At 36.5% G+C, this 26,555-nt stretch overlaps 1 protein-coding gene across 5 annotated transcripts in view; it reads left to right on the top strand.

Moving 5' to 3' along the window:
- PTPN14 (protein tyrosine phosphatase non-receptor type 14) overlaps window positions 1-26,555 on the top strand; it is a 251,889-nt gene that overhangs the window by 135,381 nt on the left and 89,953 nt on the right. For all 5 annotated transcript variants that reach the window (XM_074222657.1, XM_074222659.1, XM_074222656.1 and 2 more), the window contains one exon: window positions 16,264-16,361. In XM_074222657.1, the coding sequence (XP_074078758.1) occupies window positions 16,264-16,361 (98 nt within the window). The remainder of the gene's footprint in view (window positions 1-16,263; window positions 16,362-26,555) is intronic.

The following is a 26,555-nucleotide window of genomic DNA, read 5'->3' as shown; positions in this document are numbered from 1 at the left end:
TTCATAATTGTCTGAGATAAGATTTCAGCCCAGGTCTTCCTGCCTCCAAGTGTAACACTCTATCCACTATACCATACTACCTCTTGCACTTATTTCCCTTCTTCCCTTTGGAGCTAAACGGAACAAATCTGTATGTCCTGTTATTTGACAGTTGTTGCCTAAATCTGCTCTTGTTGTTATTGGGGGGGGAAATAGTGTTTCTGGACTAGTCTATTGCATTTCTCAATTCTTACTCTGATAATTGTGCTATACTAGATAAGTCAATTAAACTCATACAAACTAAGTTTCCTCATCTGCAAAATTGTTATAGTAACAGTGTGAGCCAGTGACTAGAGCACCATGCCTGGAACTAGGAAGACTGAGTTCAGATTTGGTTTCAGGTATGACCTTGGGCCAGTCATTTGAATTCTGTTGGCTTCAGTTTATTTAACTGTAAATTTGTGATCAAAATAGTACCTACCTTGCAATATTGTTGTGAGAATCAAATGACATAATATTTGTAAAGTACTTAGGTTCCCTTCCTCCCCTTCCCTTTCCTTCCTTCTCCACTCATCTCAAAGGGTTGTTCTGAAGATCAAATGAGATAATCTGTGTAAAATACTTTGCTAACTTTGAAGTGATGCTTAAAGGTCAGGTTATATTATTATTGCATTATAAAATTTCCTGATGAAGGCACCATAATTTTTCAGTTTTTTATATGAATAGCATCTTTTTCATTTAATAAGTAATTAGTAAACATTTAAAGATTTAGAATTGATATTTATTTGAATGTAATTCTCAGTTTCAAGTAATCTATGGCTTAAATAAAGAAGGGATGTAGGTCAGTGTTTGTTGGTGGAGAGTAATAGCCTGTGTTTCTGACTATTTAGCAGGATGTCATTTTTCCCTAATACTCTGATGTTTGATAATGCACATCCTATTTAGACTTTGATTTTTTTTTTATCCCAGGGTCACTTTTGGAAGATTTTGATTTTGAGTTGGCATATTGGTGGATTTTTTTGTGCTTTAACAATATTAGCAGATTTTTTTTTTAAAACAGTAACTATGTACAGCAAATGATTACACTCTGTCAAAGAGATGCAGAGACTGAAAGAAACCCAGGGTTTGAGGTCAGTTTGAACCTAGAGTATGCAAGAATGAGGAGATTGCTAACCCATGATCAAAAGTGAAGAAATGAAAAGCCTTTCATTTATAAGGGTATCTTGAATAGAGTGATAGAAGGGAGGAAACAATGATTCTAGGTCAGGGTTTGTGAAGGATGAGGAGGAGATTTGAGAAAGAAGTTGGTTCATTGTACAGAGTACAGTCTCTTCCTTCCCTTTTTCCACTTCCTCCTCTTCCTTCTTTTTTTTCTTTCCCTCCTCCTCCTCTTCCTCCAACCAAACCCATCAGACAGAAGTGAGACCTATTCTACTTCTCTCCATGACCAGAAATACTTCAATGAACTAGTTGAGTTGTTGGAGAGCAAGAATGTAGAGCAGAGATGTCAAAACATCTGTCAAATCAGATTAAAGTGTAATTGGGAAAATATAAAAAAATACACTGTATCCAGGACTGTCTGAAGTTATCCTATTTTGTGAGACTGATATCTTTGCCCAGTCTTACCTTACTTAAATCCAATTCACCTACATGTCATGGCATGACCTCTCTGATGTCACAGTCCTCTTTGAGAATGAAGGACAAAACCAATAGCATAAAAACATAACGAAAATAAATCATGTTATTATATTTTCAAAATTAGTATGCCTCCCACAAGGACCTTTATGCAGGGATCCTTATATTTGATTTAGTGACCCCCTTTTCAGTTTGAGTTTTACAACACTTCTGTACAAGAATTACCAGAGTCTCAAAAGTCTTTGTGCAATTTAAAGCTTTAATAGCCTCATGGGTGCTATATTAATGTTCCTTTAATAGCCTAAAATTGGACTAAGATTTTGGGGACACCCATTATATATATTATTGAAAATGACATACTGGGCAGAGTTGTAAGCATAGAACCATTGATAGACTATGTTCCAAAGAGTGGCCTGGCCGAGGGAGAGACCAATAATGGGTTTTTTATTCATAGAGGGTTTGTGATATCATTCAGGGATGGCATACAGCCATTAAAAAAATGGCTATTTCAAAGAATTACAAGAAAGTTTAGATGAATGGTGGCTTTGAAATTTTGGCTTTCTTCTAGGAATTAAGGCTTTTATTTTTAATTTTTTTTTAACTTACAAATATATAAAATCATCATGAGTTGCTTTTAAGTAGGGTATGAAAAGAAAATATCTTGTACAAATCACAAAAGTTCTTTTCTTCTTCTAGCTGCATTATGGTTTCATTTATTTTTATTTAATTTTTCCCCAGAGAGTGCAGATTGCAAACTGCATTATTTGCTATTGCTGCATCTGCAGGTTCACCAAATTTTTTAGCATATTATGCAAACCAGCTTAGCCACTAACCTGGCCAACGACCAGAAAGGCAAATCTCTGAGTAGTTGAGTCATCCTGCTTCCATATGTAATCTAAGGTACCTTTTCCCATAGTGGCATTATGGGTAATGGTATAAACACATGCCTTTCAGGGCAGACAGGTGTATATTTTGAACTGATGAGTCAAGAGATATCTATTAGTAGCATGAGCCTCTGGATTTATTGCATGGTAGGAATTTAGATGAGAGGTTTTCAGTTGGCTAATTAGCAGTGAGCCTTATTGTACCTTTGTTTTTATTCCCTTTACCCAACAAGATCATTTAACTCCTCTCAGTTGGGGTCCAGCTGTGATTTATTTCTCTAAGTTTATAATTTGCTGCTTGGTAGCTCACAGAAGTAGGTTGAATCAATTTCCACAGAGCAAATGGACCATATCAAAACAGTGCTTCTGACCTCTCAGTGTGAACAGATACCCAACTCATTGGTTTAATTAGAATTTCAAATGCTACAGTGTAGACAGATCACTTTAGGTTCATTTCTCCCAGCATATACCTCTTATGTAGGATCAGGGATCCCTCTGTAAGTCAGAAACAATCAAGAATTCTCTGAGTATATTCTACAAGAGTATCCTGGACAGAACATTGAACGAAATAACATATGGTCTGGGAGCTTCTGTAACTCCAAGCTGCAACTAAATATGTCTTCCTACAAATACCAGTTGTCTTTCTTTCCAATTTTTTTGTTTTTTAAAAAGCTTATGTTGTATAGTCCTTGCTTTTGAAGCACATGAATGTAATAGTTGGAGGCATCTTTATCAAACAAAGCTTGAACCTCTGCTTCTTCAGTCATTTCAATCAATTCACCCACCATAGTTCTGCTGTGTGATTGGCATTGTGCTAAACACTGAGGGTAGAGGCATCTGGGAGGAGCAACGGATAGAGCCCCGACCCTGGAGTTAGGAAGATTTAGGTTTAAATATGGCTTCAGATGCTTAAAACAGTATGACCTCAGGCAAGCCACTGAACATCTGTTGGCCTCAGTTTCCTCAATTGTAAAATGGAATTAACAATAACACCTATCTGTCAGAGTTGTTGGGAGGATCAAATGAGATAATGTTTGTAAATATTAATATTTGTAACACAGTGCTTGGCACATCTAGTGGGTACTTATTAATACTCATCCCCTGTCCCTCGCACAATAATTTTTTTAACCTGTTCACTAATTTTCTAGATTACGTGCAATGAGAAATTATTTCATAGTGACTTTTAAGTTGAAGAGGATTTTAGATTTTTAAATGAGGGCTGATGCACCTGTTCCATTAATTTCTTTTTGTGAGGAATGAGATGAAGGGGGCTTACATTAGAAGCCATTCTTAATGTCCCATCTTTAAAAAGCTAAGAAAATTCGACATCCAACAGAATTGTAATAGGTTACTTTAATATTGCTTCAAGAAAATAACATGTATATTTATAAATCAGAGCACTGAATGTCATGGTATTTTATTAAGTATAGCTAAGCTAAAGAGTTGTTGTTGTTAGTGATGTTGTTTAATTTTGTAAAATCCTAAGAAGAAAGGACCACATATTAATTTGAAGTAGTGGGATATGCTTATTGTAACTTCAGCATTTAGAACTTGCAAGTAAGTTCTTTCTATTTTGCTCAATGAGGAAGAGAACCAAATTCATGGAGGATCTCTATATAAGCAGAATGAAGTAGAGAATTTAATAAGGATGTAATGAATTTTTACAAATTGAGATGACTATTTTGTACAGTTAAAAATGAATGGCCTCATCACCTGTTTATTGGTATTTTTCTTAGTGGCTTTAAGAAATTTAATTAACTGAGACAAATAATGTCCAAGTTGTCATAGTTTATGTATGTATCTATATCCTTTTAATGTTCATTTAAAAAATTAGGGGTGGCTAGGTGGCACAGTGGATAGAACACCAGCCCTGGAATCAGGAGTACCTGAGTTCAAATCCAACCTCAGACACTTAATAATTACTTAGCTGTGTGGCCTTGGGCAAGCCACTTAACCCCATTTGCCTTGCAAAAACCTAAAAAAAAACCTAAACAAACAAAAAAAATAGTTTTAAATGCTCTCCCTCCTTCATATCCCTCCTCCATCTATTGAGAAGAAAACAATGACATCCATTATACATATAAAGTCATTCAAATATATATTAACTCTTGTTTTTTTTTAAAGCAAGAAAATAGAGAAAATGAAAAACAGTATTCTTCATTCTGTACTCAGACTTCCATCATTTTCTTTCTGGAAATGGATAGCATTTTTCATATGTGTTGATAAGAGTGACTAAGAAGTCTTGTATAATTTATCAACATTGCAATATTGTTATTACTATATACATTGTTCTCTTGGTTCTACTCACTTCATTTTGAATCAGTTCATATAAATCTTAGGTTTTTCTGAGAGCATCCTATTCATCATTTCTTAAAGCATGGTTGTGTTCCATCACAATCATATATCAAAATCTTTTCAGGCATTCCCCAATTGATGAACATCCCCTCAATATCCATTTCTTTGCCACCATAAAAAGAGCTGCTATGAATATTTTTGTACATTTAGGACCTTTCCCTTTTTAAAAAAATCTCTTTGGAATGCAGATCTAGTAGTGGGTTAAAGGGAATCCTTTAGGCATAGTTCCAAATTATTCTCCCAAGTTAAATTAAACTTGATGTTTATATGTTTATATTCACCCTGATAGTTGTTTGACCTTGGATAAGTTACTTTACCTTGACATTCATGTAGCACCTTTTTATTTTACAAAGTCTTTTTTAAGTATTATCTCATTGGTACCTCTTGGCAGACCACCTGTGAGACCAATTGTAAAAAAGACAATATAGTTATTATCTGCTTTTTTATAGATGAGGAAACTGACTCTCATGGATTTTAAGTAACTTGCCTAAAGTAACATAGCTAGTGCCAGAGATGATATTCTACACTAGGCCTTCTTGATCCCAGATCTAATTCTCAAATTCAGTGTGCTGGTGTAAATGTCATGCTTATTAAGTTTCTAACTGACAAAAATTTGAGAGGAATTGCTAATATACTCACTGATAGAAACTGGATTCAAAAAAGATTGAGTAGGCATAGTGAAAATTATACCAAATTTATTAAGGATAAAAGGAAGTTCCATTTTTAGGCTGAAAAAAAATTAAGTTCCCATGTATCTGCTAGGGGAAATTTGGCTAAAAAGGTAGGATTTGTGAAAATGACTTGGGTGTATTAGTTGACTGTAAACTCAATTTAAGTCAACAGTGTGGTTTGGCATTGAAGAAAAGAGTATGAAATCTACCTTAACTGAAAAGTGACAGTTATACTCTCTTCTGCACCATCAGATCTCATCTGTAGCATTTAGTTGTGTAACTTTTTTTTTCCTTTTTTGGCAAAGTAATTCAGGTTAAGTGACTTGACCAAGATAACACAGCTAGTAAGCATCAAACGTCTGAGGCAGATTTAAATTCAGGGTCAGTGCTCTGTTGTACCTATTCCTGTGCCACCTTTTAGGAAAGATATTAACATTATTAGATATTAGAGAGAGGGCTTTGATCAGAGGGCTTTGATCAGGGCAGAATGAGGAGTCAATATGACCTTATCTGGTTAAAGGTAATAGCAGCACTTAGTCTGAAGAAGAGAAAATTTAAATTGTATTCTTCTCTTTATTAAATTATTTGAAGGGTTAAAGAGAGAGCATATTTATTTTGATTCCCTCCCCAAAGGGGAAACAGCGTGGTTAGTATTGGTGTTAAAGTCAGTAAGCCATGTGTTAAAGTGCCACTTCTGACTCATTGAGACTGTGTGACCCAGGAGCAAGTCATCTAGGCAGCCAAGAACTACATGTTAAAGGGGTGTCTGCCTGCACTGGCAGAATGTGCATCATTTGAGTATTCCCTATATTGATGAAATCACAGGTCTAATTTCTGTCCCTAAGTAGAGCTAGAACTAAAATTTAATCTTATGGAGGTACAGATTTAGGATCAACATGAAGAGCTACAAAAGTGAAATTAATTGTTTCTTCTGTAATGAGTCCTTTCATTACTAAAAGTGTCTAAGTAGAGGCTACATGAATGTTTGGAATAGGGGATATGATAGAACATACTTTGGTTTCAAGTTCATTTTTGATTAGATGAACTTTTAGATTCTGTGTGTGTGTGGGGGAAATCTCCAAATAATAAAGCCTCCCCCATTAAATATGGATACCTACATTATTTATAATTCAGTGCCTATCAGGATCTGTAATATTTAAGGAAACCTTGATGTTTAGGCATTTTCTTTGACCTGTTGAGGCAGATGATACAGTGGGAAGCCACCACAAACTCACCCATTTTCCTACCATTGTTGATCAGAACTGGTTTTCTTGAATTGTGGTCTGATTCCCACTGTGTTGGCATTTCTGTTTTTTCCATTCCCTACTTCCTTCCCTTTTCCTTTTCCTTAGGTCTTGGCTGTATGACTCTTAACATGTGTCAACATGAATATACTTCAAGGAATGTAGTTTTTTCCTTTTGGCTTCCAGATTCAACTACTAGTTCCTTCAAACTTGCCTATATCAAACAGTATGGCAGAATATCTTTTTCTTGAATTTGTGATTTTCTGCTTGTGCCATCAGCTTTTCTCACAAGGATATCATCTCAATTTAGATTACTTTTCTTTTTTTTAGGTTTTTGCAAGGCAAACGGGGTCAAGTGGCTTGCTCAAGGCCACACAGCTAGGCAAGTACTCCTGACTCCAGGGCCGGTGCTTTATCCACTATGCCACCTAGCCGCCCCATTTAGAATACTTTCTATGGTTTCCCTCTCCCTCAGATTTCAAGAAAACCTAACCCATATACTTGTTTGCTCTAAAGCTTAATTTTTAAAGATATCCATGCCTAATGACATAGAAGAGGGATGGTAGAAAGAAAAAGTCTAGATCTCTGAATAAATTATCTTTTCTCTCCTCAAAAATGTGTTGTTTAGGAAAAAAATAAAATCTGAAATAACCCTGATTAAATTATAGGTTATTATTAGGGAATTTATTATACTTATAAACTATACCTGTTTGCCCTGTAATTTGTTATAATTAATGCAAGAGTTCAAGGGCAGAAAGCAAAGATCAGGTTACAGCATGCCTTTCTCTCTTGTAGTACTTGCTATCACTGGCCTTTTTTCATAGCATAGTTAAGATAGGTGTGTATATTTGTCTGTATTTAAATTCACGTCATCCTTTTTTAGGAGAGAATTATAATTCTTTGACTTACGGGAACCTAAGTATTTAAGAATTATAGTTGAGAATTACAGGTATCCCAAAATAGGATTAGTTTTAGGTGAATGTTGGAAGTCTGTGATTCCCAGAATTTAGTTGTTGTCACGAAGTATTTGTGTGTGTGTGTGTGTGTGTGTGTGTGTGTGTGTGTGTGTGTGTGTATTTGTATATCAATCATGCAAGTTCCAACATGATGACTATTTGTGGTCTGCAGGGGACTGGTAGAAAAAAATAAGATATCACAATGTTGTAATTGCCAGATTTTGGATTTTCCCCTGTCCTTTTTCCTTGATGGTTTGCATGTTGGCATAATCACATGTTTGGTAACTTTATGGAACAACGCAGTGTTTTAATTGTCTGTTGATTCAAACCTGGATTAAAAAACAAAACAAATTGAGCACTTTTTAGTAAGCATATGACACAAGTACAGAAGACTGTTTAATAGTTTAATAGTCAAATATTTCTAAATAGTATATACCTATTTTTATCCTTTAAAAATATCAATCAAACTATCTTTGTCCTTACTACTTTTATTTGAGAACTTCTAAGGTCCAAACAATTCTCTGAGATGTTGAGGGTTGACAGTCAGAGGAGAAGGCAAGTTAGTGATTTGGTCCAGTTCTCTTTCTTCCCAGGCATCATTAATCCGGTTGTGGCAGACTTGAGCACTGGGGTAAATCATGAGAAATGATGGAATATAGTTTCCTTATGGTTGATACCTTTAGTGACCTAAGATTTTGCTGTCATCTACACTAAGGTCATATGGTCCCATAGGCATCTCTACTGCCCCCTCTATTTTGGTTAAAGTACTCAGACTTGTTCTATCTTCTTTCCTTATTCCATACCCCTCTCCCCAGTTTCTAGAAGAGATGTTTATGAGCAGCAAAATGCCAAAAGGGGGAGATAAGCAAGAGTCCTGGATGGTCTACAAGTTAAGCAATTGAGAATAACCATTGATATCAAATTGGTGAGAGAGCCTTGTTAGATTCCCAGCATCCCTCAGCAGCCAAGTAATAGATAAAAATGGAAAAATCATTGATTAAGTATGTACCAAACACTGTCCTAAATGGTGTGCAAATATCTCATTTGATAATGTTTGACAGTCTTAGTGATCAGGAAGTTTTCCTTGTGTTGCCTTCCTGCTCTAGTAATCTTGGGAATCAAATCAATAATCTCATCTTTCCTTTAGATCAGACATATTCAAAGACAAGGGCTGTGGCTTTTCTCAGTAGCCATATCTAGAGTAACTTGACTTTATGAAATCTCTGAAGAGAATAATTCTAATTTTTCATTTGTTAGAGCAAATAGTTGCTCTATTTTTCATCAAATTTCCTACATCCACATGTCCTTACCTTTGAATTTAAATTATGGAACATTAAAAATATGTTACTATTCCTTCCCCCCACCCAGGTTTGCAGATGAAGTATAATTTGTCCTTTAGTTGTATCTGACTTTCGGAGATCCTGTAGACCATAGCACAACAATGCTGTTTGAGGATATTTCTTAGCAAAGACACTAGAGGTGGTCTGCTGTTTCTTTCTCCAGGTATCAAGGTAGAAATGAAGTGACTTACCCAAGGTCACATAACTTGAGAAAGTCTGAACACAGGTTTGAACTTAGGTCTTCCTGAGTCTAGGCCCAGTGCTGTAGCCACTGAACTACTTAGGTGTCTGAAACATGATTAGTCATGGGAAATAATGTCAGAGATCAATGGAAAGGGGCAAAAAGAATAAATAGCTAATGATGGAGCCATCCTTGTCATCTGTTATTTGAGTACAGTTAAGATTTGTTAGCCATTGCTGTTGTTTCTTCTTCTTTTCCCCAGTTTTTTTTTTTGCAAGGCAGTGGGGTTAAGTGACTTGCCCAAGGTCACACAACTAGGTAATTATTAACTGTCAGGTCCTCCTGAATCCAGAGCTGGTGCTCTATGCACTGTGCCACCTAACTTCCCCCATTTCCCCCATTTTTGAGAACATAATTCAAAAAAATTGACTTTTGTTAAAATGACTAGAATAATCATACACTGAGTGGCAAAAGTCTTAAGTGTAATTTTGGGATAGTAAACCTAAAACAAAGTTCATAAGTTTTAATAGGTTTAAACTATACTAAGTCTTTTTGGAACACCTTGAAGTCCTAGTAGCATCAATTTCTGGAAAGACCTCCTAATGGACAACTGACTGAGTGATATGCTGAAGAAGATCCTTTAGTGAAGGCAGAAGGGTTCTAGGCACCAAAATGGCACCCATCAAGACTTAATCTTGTTAATGCATAGGTAATGATAAATGCCACTAAGGTATAAGTTGTATGCCAGTGGAAAGCTAATAACCAAATGAGCAGTAGGGGTCATGGAATGATAGACTTCGATGAGGCCAAGCCCAACATCCCTTATTTTATAGATGAAGTAAATGTAGCCCAGTCACATAGTAAGTGTCTGAGAAAGTATTCAAACCCAGATCTTTTTTTAAAATTTTTTTAGGTTTTTGCAAGGCAATAGGGTTAAGTGGCTTGCCCAAGACCACACAGCTAGGTAATTATTAAGTGTCTGAGGCCGGATTTGAACTTAGGTACTCCTAACTCCAGGGCCGGTGCTCTATCCACTGAACCACCTAGCTGCCCCAGACTGCGCCACCTAGCCACCCCCAGATCTTTTTTAAAAATAATATTTTATAATTTTCACTCTAATATTATTAGTTACAGAAGAGTTGCTATATCAGTGGAGTAAATTTTCATATCAGGAATGCCACATACCAATCAAATCATAGATAAACTAGCTAAATATATGATGGATATATGGATATATGGATAAATAGATAATAGATATACATATATATATATACATATATATAAATCTTCCTCTACACACACACACACACACACACACACACACACACACACACACACACAGAAACCAAAGAGGCATTGTGATTGTTTCTGGAGGAGATTGTTGTTTAGTTGTATCCAACTCTCCTTGACCCTTTGGACTTTGTCCTTGGGATTTACTTGGTAAAGATACTGGAATGATTTGCCATTTCCTTCTTCAGTGTGTCCCCATTTTATAAATGTGGAAAGAGAAATGGGGCAATCAAGCAATATACATTTAGTAAGCATTTAACTATTTTTCAGACACTATTGGAAGTACGGCTTGAACCCAGATCTTCTGACACTAAGGTCAGCTTTCAGCTGACTATGCCTCTTTATCTATACTTCTCTAAAAATTAAAAGAAGGTTCTCATTCATAGATTTAAGTTGTCAGTTGAATTATTATAACAGTTGGTTCTTTCTATCAAAATGAAGCATTTATTAAATTTCCATTTTAATAGGAATAGAAACAGAGTCTTTATTCTGAGAATTTATGATCAGAGGAAATTCATTGTTGAATAAAAACTTAGAGCTGTTGCAGGAATAGGAGCTAATAATTGCCTTCATTTATAATGCCATGAGCTTTTCTGTAGCATGTCAGTATGTTAAGTGTTTTACAAATATTATTTCATTTGATTCTCACAACTGTCCTGGGAAATAGATCCTATATTATCCCCAGATACAGATGAGGAAACTGAGTTAGACAGATGTTAAATAATTTACCCATAGCTAGCAAGTGCCCAAGTCTAGATTTGAACATAAATCTGACTCCAGACCTAGTTCTTTCTCTACTGTGCCAGATAGTTGCCAACTCATGTACATGTCAATGATAAGTTCATTATGGGGAGTATGTGAAAGGTGGGCCATAGGGTTTACTTGGGAGTTTAATATTCAGTTCAGATTAAGCAGCTCTTCTCTGATCCAGAAGGAAGGGAGGGAAGGAGGGAGGAAGGAAGGAGGAGGGAGGGAGGAAGGAAGGAAGGAAAAAGGAAGGGAGGGAGGGAAAATAAAATAATGAAGAAATAGAAAAAAATTATTGAACATTTACCATGTGCAAAACACTGTGTTGTATTGGTGAAACAAGTTGAAAACCAAGATAGTTCCTCAAGGAATTTATATTTTAATAAGAAGAGACAAAATATATAAAACAGGTTTTAACTCCAGGTTAGATGGAAAGGCCTCAGGGAAGCTTATTCATAATGTTTTTATTGATAAAACCATATCTGTTTCTACTAAAGAGACATTTATTGGTACCAAGGACTTAGCAAAACTTTCTTTTCTTTTTTCTTTTTACATTTAATGTAATTTATTTTCTGAAATTAAATGTTAAAATAATTTTCTGATTTTTGTTTTCCGTTTCTTTATTTTTCCAACTACATATAAGAGTAGTTTTCAAGAATTTTTTTTTTAGGTTTTGCTAGACAGTGGGGTTAAATGACTTGCCCAAGGCCACACAGCTAGGTTATTATTAAGTGTCTGAGGCCGGATTTGAACTCAGGTACTCTTGACTCCAGGGCTGCCCCCTCAAGAATTTTTTTTTTTAACATTTTTCTTCCTCCTTTCCTTCCCTCCCCCTCTCCCAGACAGAAAGCAATGTAATATAAGCTCTGTATCCAAAACCATGCTAAACAGATCCATAGTAATCATGTTATGAAAGTAGAATTGTAACCAAATGGAAGAGAAAAAAATTAAAGAGAAAAAACATAATTTGTAAGACAACATTTTTTTTAAAAAAATTGACAATAGTAAAATTTAGTGTGCATTGAAACTCCCTAGTTCCTTCTCTTGATATGGATGGTATTCTCCATCACAAGTCTTTTAGTATTGTTTTTGATTATTGAACTACAGAAATGATTAAGTTCCTCATGGTTGATCACTCCATGTTGTTAGTGTATATAATTTTCTTCTGGTTCTGCTTACTTTGCTCAACATCAGTCCTTGCAAATCTCTTCATGCTATTCTGAAGTCCTATCCCTCATTGGTTTCTTATAGTTTTTCATCACACTTATATAACACAGTTTGTTCAGTCTTTCCCCAATTGAGGGGCATCCCCTCAATTCTTTATCACTATGGAAAGAGCTGCTATAAATATTTTTTTACCCTTTTTTGTGATCTCTTCGGAGAGACCTTGGATACAGATCTTGTAGTGGTATTGCTAGATCAAAGAGCATGCATGCTTTTATTACCCTTGGACGTAATTCCAAATTGCTCTCCAGAAAGGCTGGATCAATTCACAGCTCCACTAATAATGCATTAATGTCCTGTCTTTTCCACATCTTCTCCAACTTTGATCATTTTCCTTTTTTAGTCATATTGGATAATCTGATAGGTGTGAGATGATACCTCAGAGTAGTTTTAATTTGTATTTTTCTGATCAATAATGTTTTTTTCTTATGAATTTATATAGCTTTAATTTCTTCATCTGAGAATTGCCTTTTCATATCCTTTGACCATTTATCAATTGGAGAATGACTTGTAATTTCCTGGTTTTTAATAGTTATGACTTTTTTTTGTTTGTTTTTAGATTTTTGCAAGGCAATGGGGTTAAGTGGCTTGCCCAAGGCCACACAGCTAGGTAATTATTAGGTGTCTGAGGCCGGATTTGAACTCAGGTACTGCTGACTCCAGGACTGGTGCTCTATCCACTGCACCACCTAGCTGCCCCTAGTTATGACTTTTTTAATGGAAAATAATTCATTTCTTTTATAAACCTTTATTATCTTTATTAATTATCTGCTGCAATACTGTGCTAGATGTTTCAGTATTTGCAAAGGTAAATAAGAGATGCCCCTTTAAGAAGTTAAATGAGAACATAAATGAATAAGAAAAGTTTAAAAATGCAGTAAGATCAGAAGTAGAAGAAAACAATTCCAAGTGGAGTGGTTGGTAGGGATTGAGGAATCATTAATCTCAGTCTATTAGGGAAGAGAGAATGTTTTCTCTCTCTCTCTCTCTCTCTCTCTCTCTCTCTCTTTCTCTCTCTCACACACACACACAAAACATTCAATTTTGATAAAATTTTCATCAGAATTTCACATTTAACTTTTCATCTTCAAATAATTAAATACATAAATTAGAAAACTTAGTCATACTATGTTTGCTGTGACAAAAAATAAAGCTAATGCAATCTTAGGCTACGTTAAGAGAAGTATAGTGTTAAGGACTAGGAATGTGAATTCTTACTGCATTGTTCAATTTTGACATTTACAAAAAAAATTGATAAACTGGAGAGTGTCCAAAAGGTTGGTGAAGAACTTTGAGATCATGCTATATGACAAGAAGTTGACAAAACTGAGGTTGTTTAGTCTCAGGATCACATCATAGCTGTTTCAAAATTGGGAAGGACTATCTTTTGATATAGGCATTAGACTTTTTTTTTACTTCAAGGCTCAAAACTAGGGACAATGGAGGGAAATTCTAGAGAAGTAGGGTTAGACCTCATGGAAAAACTTACTAATAATTAGAATTATCCAAAAGTAAATAAGACACCTTTGGGAGGTAATAGTTTACCTCTCACTCAGTGTGTTCCAACAGAAGCTTAGATGACAGCCTGTTGGATGTATTATTGAGTTTTATTCAGTTTTGATTTGGCATGTACAGATGACTTTTGAAGTCCCCTCCAGATCTGAGATAACAAAAGTAATTATCAATTATATAATTCCAATTCTTGGCATTTAAAACTCTTTACAGTCTGGGTCCAGACTATTTTTCCAAGCTGGTTACTCATTAATTCCCTTGATGAATTCTGATCTAACAAAATTGGCATCTTTGCTCTTCTTAACTTTTAGGATCCTAGATTTAAAGTTAGACAGGATCCCGTGGAGGCCATCTATTATTTTATAAGTGAAGAAACTGAAAGTCAGGGATGTTCAGTGATTTGTCTACAATTAGGCACATAGTAAGAATCCTAAGAGTGATCTCTGCACTCTTTGCTTCTCCATGTCACTCCCACTCTGCTCACTCCAGCTTCTTGCTCCTGGTATCATTTGTCATCTGCTGAAGTGCTAGTTTCTTTTTTTAAAAAAAGTCTGATATTTCATTTGTTATCATAACTCTGATTACTTTGTATTTTATAAATTATTTTAATAACTGTTTTTAAAACAGTTTTCTTTCCTTGCTTATAAATATGTTATATCTCTCCCCCAAATTTTTAAGCTCCTTGAGGGCAGGGATTTTGCATTTTTATGTGATTATGTTTGGTTAATAAAGTCATGACTTGTTTTCTTCTTTATACTAGAATACATAGTTACATCAGTAAATAGAATTTAAAAATATTACATTGTTTGCTCACTATCAGTTGAGACTGTGCTTCCTCCAACCCTGAAAATCTAATTAGTATAGTGACTTGGGCATTTGGAAGAAGAAATTTAAAGATTATACAGGGGTGCAATGGATAGAACACCAGCCCTGGAATCAGGATGATCTGAGTTCAAATCTGGTCTCAGACACTTAATAATTACCTAGCTGTGTGACCTTGGGCAAGTCATTTAACCTCATTGCCTTGCAATATAGGGGGAGGGGCTATAGATAGTTTCAAAGATGAATGGTCATTTATCTGTTGGATGATGACACCATTAGAAATATGATTAATAGTAAATAGGGGGCCCAAGGGAAGAAACCCTGTCCTCATCTTTCTGTTTATAGAATAGAGCTTGGGTTTTGATCTACTGCTTATACATCTTTATTCAGTGTTCCTTGGTATGCAATTGTTCAAAGAGGTAAAGAATTAAGGTTTCCATTGGTAAATGGTAGGCATTGATGCTTCAGTACCATAATTAGGGGTGTGTCAAGGCAAAGTGAGGGAAATATGGAAAAGAAGAGGGATGAGTATTAGAAAAGGTAGTGCTAGGGAGGTGTGAAGAGATTGCTGATTGTTGAGAAGTTCTAAGAGGCCATTTATAATGGCAAAGAAAAATAAGGCACCATACTTAGTTTCTGAGATCAGTGGTCTAGTCTGAGGCTTGATATTGTCTAATAGCACATTCCTATGTCTGTCCGAGGTATGCTGTTGTGAGAAAGATGATGTATGATTGCATTAGATTACCACCCTTATTCAGCTAGGTGGTTTGAAGCTGTTTTGTTCAAAGTAGTTTGTCTTCATCTTGGTTTTTAAGAAGTAGCTTGTAATAATAGGTACTTGATAAATCTCTGTAGAATAGAATTGAATTGTAGATAGGTACTGATGATATAGATCTAAATTGTATTATTGTTGATTATCTTTTTAAAATCCAACCAATTGCCTGCAGCTTTCCTCATGGTGCTTTAGTTTTAGGTTTTTTTTTTTAATTTTTTACAATCTATGTTGCTTTTAGCTCTTATACAGGAATCATTTCTTCCCTTTGTTGATTTTGGTTCTGGCAGCCTTTAGTGTTGTGGGTGACCAGGTGTAGAAAACTATTTTGCTTTCTTAGTATGTTATGAAGAACTGGCTCTTATCAACATTTCAGCCTGCTGGCATACAAGCAGGTGACTGGATGAAAATATTCTCCAGCTGAGAATGAACAAGATGTGACACCTGCCACATCAAACACATATATAAATATTGGCATGGCTCTTATTCATCTCCTATACTGATAAACTAAAAGAAAGGCATTTTATCAGTATCACCAAAGTCATTTGTTGAATACACAAAAATTTTATGTCCAAAAGCCTCTCCATTGCTGGGCCTGGGTTTCAATTATTTATCCTTATGTTTCTCTGTTCTTGTTCCTCCTATATATAGGTATCAGTATTACCTACAAGTCAAAAAAGATGTCCTGGATGGGCGCTTGGGATCTACCCTGGAGCAAGGGGTCCGACTAGCTGGTTTAGCTGTACAAGGTAAGGTCCAGTCAGTTAATTCTTCACACTTGATGCTCTATGCCTGAAATATGCAAATATGCCCTTTCCTTCCTTCCTTCCTTCCTTCCTTCCTTCCTTCCTTCCTTCCTTCCTTCCTTCCTTCCTTCCTGCCTTCCTGCCTTCCTGCCTTCCTGCCTTCCTGCCTTCCTGCCTTCCTGCCTTCCTGCCTTCCTGCCTTCCTGCCTTCCTGCCTCCTTCCTTCCTTTCCTTCCTTCCTTCCTTCCTTCCTTCCTTCCTTCCTTCCTTCCTGCCTTCCTTCCTTCCTTCCTGCCTTCCTGCCTTCCTGCCTTCCTGCCTTCCTGCCTTCCTGCCTTCCTGCCTTCCTGTCTTCTTGTCTTCTTCCTTTCTCCCTCCCTCCTTCCCTTCCTGCCTTCCTGCCTTTCCTTCCTTCCTGCCTTCCCTCCTGCCTTCCTGTCTTCCTCATTTCTTCTTCTTTCTTTCTTTCATTCATTTATTTATAGTGATTTAGATTTTCTGAATTTGTAGTGGTTGAAAGAAAGCTCACTCATCCCTTTCCATAGAATCTCTACCTAAGCTAAAAGGGGAAAGGCAGGACTCTGATTTTGGGGAAAGAATTTTCTAGAACTTTTGAAAGTCAATTTTACTTTTACAATCCTACTTGAATTTGGAAAACTCACAGTTTTCATTATGCTGTTAATTAAAGCTTCATTTCAGTGTCTCCCATCCATTTTCTCATGCTTATTTTATATCTGTGAAATGTTTAGTAGGTTTATCATAAATTAAGTTTGATGACCATTAAAGTGTGATTTCCTCTAAGCTAATTACAGAGAAAAACAGAAACATATGACTGTTTTGCAAGAAGATAGACACATAATAGAGTAAATTTATGTTTCATTCTGTTTCACATAGATGGAATAAAATTTTGTTGCCTTTGTGTATATTGAAAATGAGCACGAAGTAATTCTTTTTAATTTCTCTTTCTAAAAGAGCATGATTTTTAAATTAAAAATTCTTTAATTTATTTAAGGCAGTGGGGTTAAGTGACTTGCCCAAGGTCACACAGCTAAGTAAGTATTAAGTGTCTGAGGTCAAATTTGAACCCAGGTACACCTGAATCCAGGGCTGGTGCTCTATCCACTGTGCCACCCAGCTATCTTCCCCCAAAAGCATGCTTTTAAAATTCATATTTAAATAGAATTAATTTATGATAATGAGTCCATCAATAGCTTATTTATTTCTATCTGGGGCATCTTGAATTTTGGACACTAGTTTTCAAAAATAGAAATTGTACCTTGAACCTCATTCCAAACACAGGACTACATTTGAACTAGGGTTACAGAATCATATATAGGTTATAGAATCATATATAGACCACATGATTTCCTCCTGATTTCTTTCACATCACAGTCAAAGTCCTTTTGGGGTTCTCTTGGGCTTAGTATTCATCTTTAGATTTTTGCAAGGCAAATGGGGTTAAGTGGCTTGCCCAAGGCCACTCAGCTAGGTAATTATTATTAAGTGTCTGAGGCCAGATTTGAACCCAGGTACTCCTGACTCCAAGGCCGGTGCTCTATCCACTGTGCCACCTAGCCACACCCTTAGTATTCCTCTTGCATTGCATGTCTTGTCTAGTTTCTTGAATCTCTTGAGTTTTCTTTAGGTTAGTATTTTAAAATGCCTCTACCCTATTAAACAGGAGAAAGCTAGAGAGATAGTAGCTTGAGTCATAGTGGCATGTGAATGACTGTATTCTCAGGGATTCTGGAAAGATGTATATAGAATAGACTGAGAGAACAGAGAAAATATGAATGTTGACAGCCTAGCTCAAAACTATGCAACCATTAACACAAGTGTGCTACTCAGTTGAGACAGTTGAAATGGTATTCTACAATTCTTTTTTTTTTTGCTTTTTTCTTCTTTTTCTTCCTTTATCTGATTTCTACTCTCTTATCTAACTGTTCACTTTATTTGTCCTTTCTGCCCTTTCTTCCATTCCCTTGCCATGTGTGTATGTGCATGCATGCGTGCACATGCGTTCATTTTTGGATCTTAGTGACTTTAGCACTAAAGAGGTTTCTATTAACAATTCTTTTATCATATAAAATAGTATGTAGTGGATAGAATGCTGGGCCTCTAATTGGGAAGACCCAGGTTCAAAACCAATCCAGAGACTAGCAAATCACTTAATTGATCATTGTTTCAATTTTCTCACCTGCAAAAACAAAATGATAATAATAGAGCCTACCTCATAGGGTTGTTGTGAGGATTAAATGAAATAATATTTTAAAGCACTTAGCACAGTATATGGAACATAATAAAATATTAGATTAAAAATTTTTTTCATAGCTCCCATTTTGATTGATCTTCAAGATTTCTAGAGGATTTTATTCAGAACAGTTTTAAGTTAAGCAATATTAATGATATTATACCAGAATTACAGATGAGGAAACAAACTGAGAGAGGTTTAATGACTTGTCTGAAGTCATGCTGATAATAAATTTCTGAGGCAGCATTTAAATTGAGGTTTTCAGGCAACCTCTGAAGTATAGGATACAACAAAAAAAGAGACTTAAAGAGTAAAAAAAAATTGTTATATTGGTTTAAACATTCAGCAACAGTCTCTTTGATAGAGCTGTAACTCATAGAATTTGAGAAGTAAAAGGGAGCTTCAACTTCGTCCCATGTCTTCCTTTTATGTATGAAAGAATGAAAAACCACAAGATTAAATGACTTGCCCAACATCATTTAATGCAGCTAGTTAGTGGCAGGACTAGAGTTAGCTAGTTCTCCTAACTCAGGCCTTTAGACTATACTGCCTCTTGCAAAGAATATTTCCCCATTCCTTTTTCATTTCAATTCAGTTCAACAATTTCCTATCTCTCCCCATCTCCATCCTCCATCCCTCTTCCATATTTCCCCATCACCATCTTCCTTCTGGTCTTCCAGGTCTGACTCTTCCCTCTTCCTCATCTCTCCCCAACCCCCAAAGTCCAGTCAGTTGTGGAGACTTGTGCATTACCTTCTCTTCGCTCACCTATCCTACACCCCATTTTCAACCCTTATTATGTCTCAACAGCCTTATTGACAATAAACTCTTGTCTTCCTCCAACTCTGGTTTCTTTCCTCTTTAATCCATCCTTTGCCATATCGTTATTTTTTTTTAGGTTTTTTGCAAGGCAATGGGGTTAAGTGGCCATACAGCTAGGTAATTATTAATTATTAATTATTACCTGAGGCTAGATTTGAACTCAGGTACTCCTGACTCTAGGGCCGGTGGTCCATCCACTGCATCACCTAGCTGCCCCTATATTGTTATTTTTAAAACGCATCTCTAACTGTGCCATTTCTCTGCACTAAAAATCTTCAGTGGTAACCTATGATCTTAGGACAAAGTGGCAACTCCTAAGCCTGGCATTTAAAACTCTCTAAAATCTGGCTGCCACCTCCATTTTTAGTTTTTAAGCCATAGGCTGCCCTTTCCACCCTACTCTCTTTTTCTAGTTCCATTGCCCAACATTTGACCTCCTCCCTCCATGTTTTTGCAGAAGTTCTCCTTGTCTCTGTACAGTATTCCTTCTTCACTCTTGTCTCAGAATTTTAGCTTTCTTCAAAGCATAGTTCACATGCCACCTCATAGTCTTTTCTTGTTGCCTCAATTATTGGGATTTTCTTGCTCTAGAAATTATTTTGTTATTCTGTATAGCCTTATTTTTGCTATTGTTCACTTTTTCAGTTGTTTCTAACTTCTTCAAATCCCATTTGAGGTTTTCTTGGAAAAATTACTTGAGTGGTTTGTCATTTTCTTCTGCTTATTTTACAGATATGGAAACTGAGGTAAACAGGGATAAGTGACTTGCCCAGGGTCACATAACTTTTAAGTGTAAGAGGATAGATTTGAACTCAGGAAGATGAATTTTTGTGACTTCAGGCCTAGCACTCTGTCCACCAACTCACTTAGCTGCCCATAAAACTTTATATATACTTACTTATTCCCTTCTACACATATACATACAAAACACACATACAGATACACAGACAGTCAGACACAGAGAGTATTAACTGATAGAGTAATATTGTATCCTTACAGGAGAAAGCATTTTCTCTGAGTGCAGGTCCAGTTTTTTAAATCTTTAAATCCCACTCCCCAGCACTATCTCCTCCACATGAAAAGTGCTTGACAGATAATTATTGAATTAACTGACCAAATAAATGCCTCCAATAGGATGTACAATGTACTTCTACAATTCTACAATGTACTATTAGATACTGAGTCCATAAAAATGACAGCAAATGGCTATGGTAAAACTTCTAGTTATGTTTTAATCAGCTTTTTCTTTAGAATTCTCATTGTATACTAAGAAAAATATTCATAACAGCAATGTTAGCCATTTTATGAGATGAGTTCTCCAATTCTCTGAACTTGAGGATAAATTGACAGGAGAAAGTCTGCTATCCTTGAGCACATGCCACCCAGCAGGTCATTTTATCATGTTGTATTTGCAGGTAATATGAGTAATAAACTCTGTTTTCTCCTTGTATGCATGTATTTGTCTGAAAGTCATCTTTTTAAAAAAATTTTTATGTGAAATCTAATAAGATGTTCAAATAAAATCTTAAATTTATTTCTGGGCACAGGGAGAAGAGATTTTTTAAAAAAAATTTTAAAAGATTTTATTTGAGTTTTACAATTTTCCCCTAGTCTTATTTCCCTTCCTTACCCCTCCCCACAGAAGGTAATTTGACTATCTTTACATTGTTTCCATGGTATACAATTATCCAAATTGAATGTTTTGAGAGAGAAATCACATCCTTAAGGAAGAAACATAAAGTAAAAGAGATAGCAAGATCAGACAATAAGATATCATGTTTTTTCCTAAATTTAAGGTAATAGTCCTTGGTCCCACTCCACAGTTGTTTCTCTGGATACAGATGATATTCTCCATTGCAGACAGTCCCAAATTGTCCCTGATTGTTGCACTGATGGAATGAGCGAGTCCATCAAGGTTGATCATCACCCCCATGTTGCTTTTAGGGTATACAGTGTTTTTTCTGGTTCTGCTCATCTCACTCAGCATCAGTTCATGCAAATCCCTCCAGGCTTTCCTGAATTCTCATCCCTTAGGGAGAATACATTAAGAACTACTGTCTCGGGGTGGCTAGGTGGTGCAGTAGATAGAGCACTGGCCCTGGACCAGGAGTACCTGAGTTCAAATTGAGCCTCAGACACTTAATAATTACCTAGCTGTGTGGCCTTGGGCAAGCCACTTAACTCCATTGCCTTGCAGAAACCTAAAGAAAAAAAAAAAAGAACTACTGTCTCTTTATGGCACAGACCCATTTGTTTCTCTTCATGTACGCAAGACATACCTCTGTGAGCTGAAAACAGGATAGAACAGCATTTTTGGCATCTCTCAGCATGTGAAATTGTCTAGGAGGTGTAAAGATTTCTAAGGGTACTTGCCAAGGGTGATTTATGTTGGGGATTTCCAGCTTCAGAAATATGAAAAGTTACAAATGGTGTTTCTTCTGGAGTTGTCCAAATTGAAATGAAGTTTAAAAGCCCCCTTGGCAAGTTATTTTTAAGATATGAATAGTTAGATATTTAGCAAATTGATAAATGCAGATTTGCCTAAATTTTTAAATTGGAAGCCTTTAAAAAATTTCTATTCTTTACCCTATTACATAGAAGCACCTACAACTTGGAAGTATAGCTTTTTGGTTAGTATTAAGTAGCAGCTATTTCTGAACATATATTTGGTTCTATTTTCATATAATAATTAGGAAATGAGAGGAAGAAAGGGGAAACAAAATCAGGTCGTAAATGTGATGAGCTAGAATCTGGTAAATTGAAGCCATGGCTATGGAGTTTTAGTATTTCAGTTTTCTCATTTGTAAAACAGGTGTAATAATAAACTCTGTCTTCCAGGGTTGTTGTGAGGATAAAGCACTTCACCAAGCTTTAAGCTCTATGTGAGGTGTCCCAGAAGTGCTGCTGCAGATTTAAGTGGTTTAAGCTTGCACCAAGACTTCTGGGACACCTTGTATAAATGCTGAGCTTATTGTTGTTGCTGTGGTAGTTGTAGTTGTTATTAGTGTTTCATCTTTTATTGATGCTTAGTCGACACTTCAGAATGGGTTGATGAAAATCTCTCTTCTGTTTTTCTTTTGTATCTCATACTATCTTTCTTATCCCTTAATCCTAATTCCTCATACAGAAAAGGACTAATCATTAAATATGTTAAATGCAAATGTGTATGTACAATATTTACCAGAGTGTTTGCTGCTGAGGGGAGGGGGGTGGGAAGGGAGGGTGGAAGGAAATTTTGTAACTTAAAAATATGCAGTGAATGAATGTTGAATAATTTTCATATGTAATTGGAAAAATAAAATAAAATATCAATTAAAAAAACAACAGAATGGGTTAAATGGAAGGGATGGAGCCTAGGTAGCAGAGTAAAAGTAACTCATTCAAGCTCTCCCCCAGACCTCTCCAAATGCCTTTAAATAATGACTAAACAAATTATATAGCAACAGAACTCACAAAAGTCAGAATGAAACAATTTTCTAGCCTAAGACAACTTAGAAGGTCAACAGAATGAGAGAGAAACAAAATCCAGTGCAGACCAGGCCCCAGCAAACCAGGAGAGGATAACTGATTCAGTGATCACAGTGGTGGTTTCCAGATCTCTCAGTCCACAGATGCCAAAAACAACTTAGAAGGTTAAAAGAAAGGTCCATCTTCCTGGTGAGAGCATGACCCAGTGTAAGCCACCTCTGTATAGCAATGGCCCCAGCACACTAGGAGCAGACATTGGAGCCACTTCATTAGCCGCAGCAGCTGCTTCTGGAGCTCTCAGACTGTAGACCATAAGGGGATCAAATGACTGGTCAGAAGGGGATTACAGGGGTTTCATTGCTAGCATTACAGCAGGACTCTTGCTTTGCTCATCCCTGGATCTCATTCTTAGTCCTGCATGGCAGTCCCAGGCTGAGGAGGAGCAGCACTAGCAGTTCAGAATTTGGGGTTGCAAGGAGCAGGGATCCTCCTGTCAATTCCAGGGCAGAAAGGAGAGCTTATGGTCACTGACCAGGTGAATAGTGAACACTTCCACGTAGATCGTACCACCCTGGGAGGACTGCAAGCTTGGAGGTCCCTTGAAGTTTCTCTGAAATCCGCTGCACAGAATCCCACAGTGCTTGGGACACTGTGCCCTCCACCCTGGAAACAGAGCTCTACTTTAACAAAGAATTAAAAGTTAAGTAATAGTTTGGGAAAATAAAGAACAGAAAAATTCTGACCATAGAAAGTTACTATGGTGACAAGAAAAATCAAAGTACTTACTCAGAAGAAGATAATAAAGCTCAAGCTCCTATATCCAAAACCTCCAAGAAAAAATGTGAATTAGTCTCAGATCATGGAGGAACTTATTTTTTAGGTGTTTTTTTTTTTGCAAGGCAAATGGGGTTGAGTGACTTGCCCAAGGCCACACAGCTAGGTAATTATTAAGTATCTGAGGCCGGATTTGAACTCAGGTACTCCTGACTCCAGGGCTGGTGCTCTATCCACTGTGCCACCTAGCTGCCTCTTTGGAGGAACTTATTTTGAAAATCAAGTAAGAAAGGTAGCAGAAAAATTGGAAATAGAAATGAGAGTGATTCAAGAAAATTATGAAAATTGAGTCAACAACTTGATAAAAGAGACCAGAAAATGCTGAAGAGACTAACACTTTAAAAATAGACTAAGGAAATAGGTTAAACATGATTGTACATGTACCCTCAGATTATTTGCTGCAGGGAAGTTTGCTGAGAGGGAAAGAAAGGGAGGGTCTTAGAATAATCTAGAACCTCAAAAGTTTGCAAAAGGATGAATGTTGAGAACTTCACTTGTAATTGAGGAAAAAAAGACAGACAAAAAAGCAGATTAGGCCGGATGTTAAAAGAAATGTTGCAAAAAGCCAACGAGGAAAAGAAAGTCTTTAAAAAAGCAGAATTGAGGGGCAGCTAAGTGATACAGTGGATAGAGCACTCATCCTGGAGTCAGGAGGACCTGACTTTATATCCACCTCCAAAGTGTAATAATTACCTAGTTGTGTGACCTTGAACAAGTCACTTAACCCTGTTGCCTTGCAAAAGCCAAAAAGAAAAAAACAACAACAGAATTTACCAAATGGAAAAAGAGGCATAAAAATTCACTGAAGGAAAAAAAAACTCCTTATTAAGTAGAATCGGCTTTATGGAAAAAGAAATACAAAAGCTTACTGAAGCAAATAATTCTTCAAAAATTATAATTGAGCAAATAAAAAATAATGACTTTAGGGAAAATCAAGAAATAATAAAACAAAACAAAAAGAATTAAAAAAATAGAAGACAATGAAATATCTCATTGGAAAAACAACCCATCTGGACTGCCTAAAAGTATGATAAAAAAAAAAACCTAAGCATCATCTTTCAAGAAATTATCAAGGAAAATTGCTCTGATATTTTAGAAACTGAGAAAAAAAATTGAAAGAACCCACCAATTACCTCCTCCCAGGAATATTATAGCCAGCTTCCAGAGCTACCCAGGCAAGAAGCCAAAAAAGAAATAATTCAAGTATCATGGAGCCACCTTGCTTTGCTCATACTCAGATTGGGGTTTCAGTCCTAGATGGCAGACCCAGGTGAGGATTCAAGTCAAGTCAAATTAAGTTAAGTCAAGCCAAGATAACACAAGATTTAACAGTTTCTACATTTTTAAAAAAAATCCATTTTCCAATTATATGCAGAAATAACTTTCATTTTTGTAATATTTTATCCTTTTCACACTTTCCTCCCCCACCCTGAAATGGATTATACATGTACAATGAATTATGAAGATTTTATTTATTTTGAGTTTTACAATTTTTCCCCTAATCTTACTTCCCTCCCCCCACCCCCCATAGAAGGCAATTTGTCAGGCTTTACATTGTTTCCATGGTATAATTGATCCAAATTGAATGTAATGAGAGAGAAATCATATCCTTAAGTAAGAAACATAAAGTAAAAGAGATAGCAAGATCAGACAATAAAATATCAGTTTTTGTTTTTTGTTTTTTTCTAAATTAAAGGTCCTTGGTCTTTGTTCAAACTCCACAGTTCTTTCTCTGGATACAGATGGTATTCTCCATTGCAGACAGCCCAAAATTGTCCCTGGTTGTTGCACTGGTGGAATGAGCAAGTCTGTCAAGGTTGATCATCACCCCCATGTTGTTGTTAGGGTACAGTGTTGTTCTGGTTCTGCTCATCTCACTCAGCATCAGTTCATGCAAATCCCTCCAGGCTTCCCTGAATTCCTATCCCTCCTGGTTTCTAATAGAACAATAGTATTCTGTGACATACGTATACCACAGCTAAGTCATTCCCCAATTTATTTAATATTTATTCTCATTTTGTACAAATAATATTTTTTAAACATTAATAAAATATTCTTGTTTAAGAATAAAGAAATACCCCCTCCCCCATAAATATAGACTTGCTTGAGCAATAAAGGGGAGAGAAAAAAATTAAAAGTAATAATTGTAGGCCTTGGAGCCTTGAGCACTTGATCCCACATCTGGCCCCATACAGCAACAATCACCCAGCTGTGTGACATGCAAGCCACCTGAACCCCACTGCCCTGCAAAAACCAAAAGAAAAAAAAGACTCAAAATAAAATAGTAGGGGTGGCTGGGTGGCGGACAGAGCATTGGCCCTTGAGCCAAGAGCACCTGGGTCCAAATCCGGCCTCAGACACCCAACGATCACCCTGCTATGTGGCCCCAGGCAGGCCACCCAGCCCCATCTGTCCTGTACCCCCCCCAAATAATAATAATAATAAAAAATGTGCTTGAGTCTTTGTTCCAACACCAACAACTCTATTGTGGGTGGATCACATTCTTTATGATAAGTCCATGGCAAAAGTTACTTCCATATTTTTCTACCATTGCCATTACTGATCGCAACTCCCTCCTTTCATATTTCTCCACTACCATGTACTATAGTTTCTCTCTCCTTTCACTCTGACTCTGCTGTAGAGTAGCTGATTGGTGCAGCAGACAGATCCCTGGTCCTGGGGCCAAGAGGCCCTGAGCCCTCATACCACCCCTTAGGCCCAGCATCCACCTGGCCTTATGGTCCTGGACAGGCCATCCAATCCCAGCCCTTGCAAGAAGTAAAAAAAGAAAATGTGTTATATCTGACCATTCTCCCCCCATG

This window comes from Macrotis lagotis, chromosome 2 (genome assembly GCF_037893015.1).
Source record: "Macrotis lagotis isolate mMagLag1 chromosome 2, bilby.v1.9.chrom.fasta, whole genome shotgun sequence".
Classification (NCBI taxonomy): Eukaryota; Metazoa; Chordata; class Mammalia; order Peramelemorphia; family Peramelidae; genus Macrotis; species Macrotis lagotis.
The sequence above is the reverse complement of the archived record's forward strand: the minus strand, read 5'-3'. Positions and strand labels throughout refer to the sequence as shown.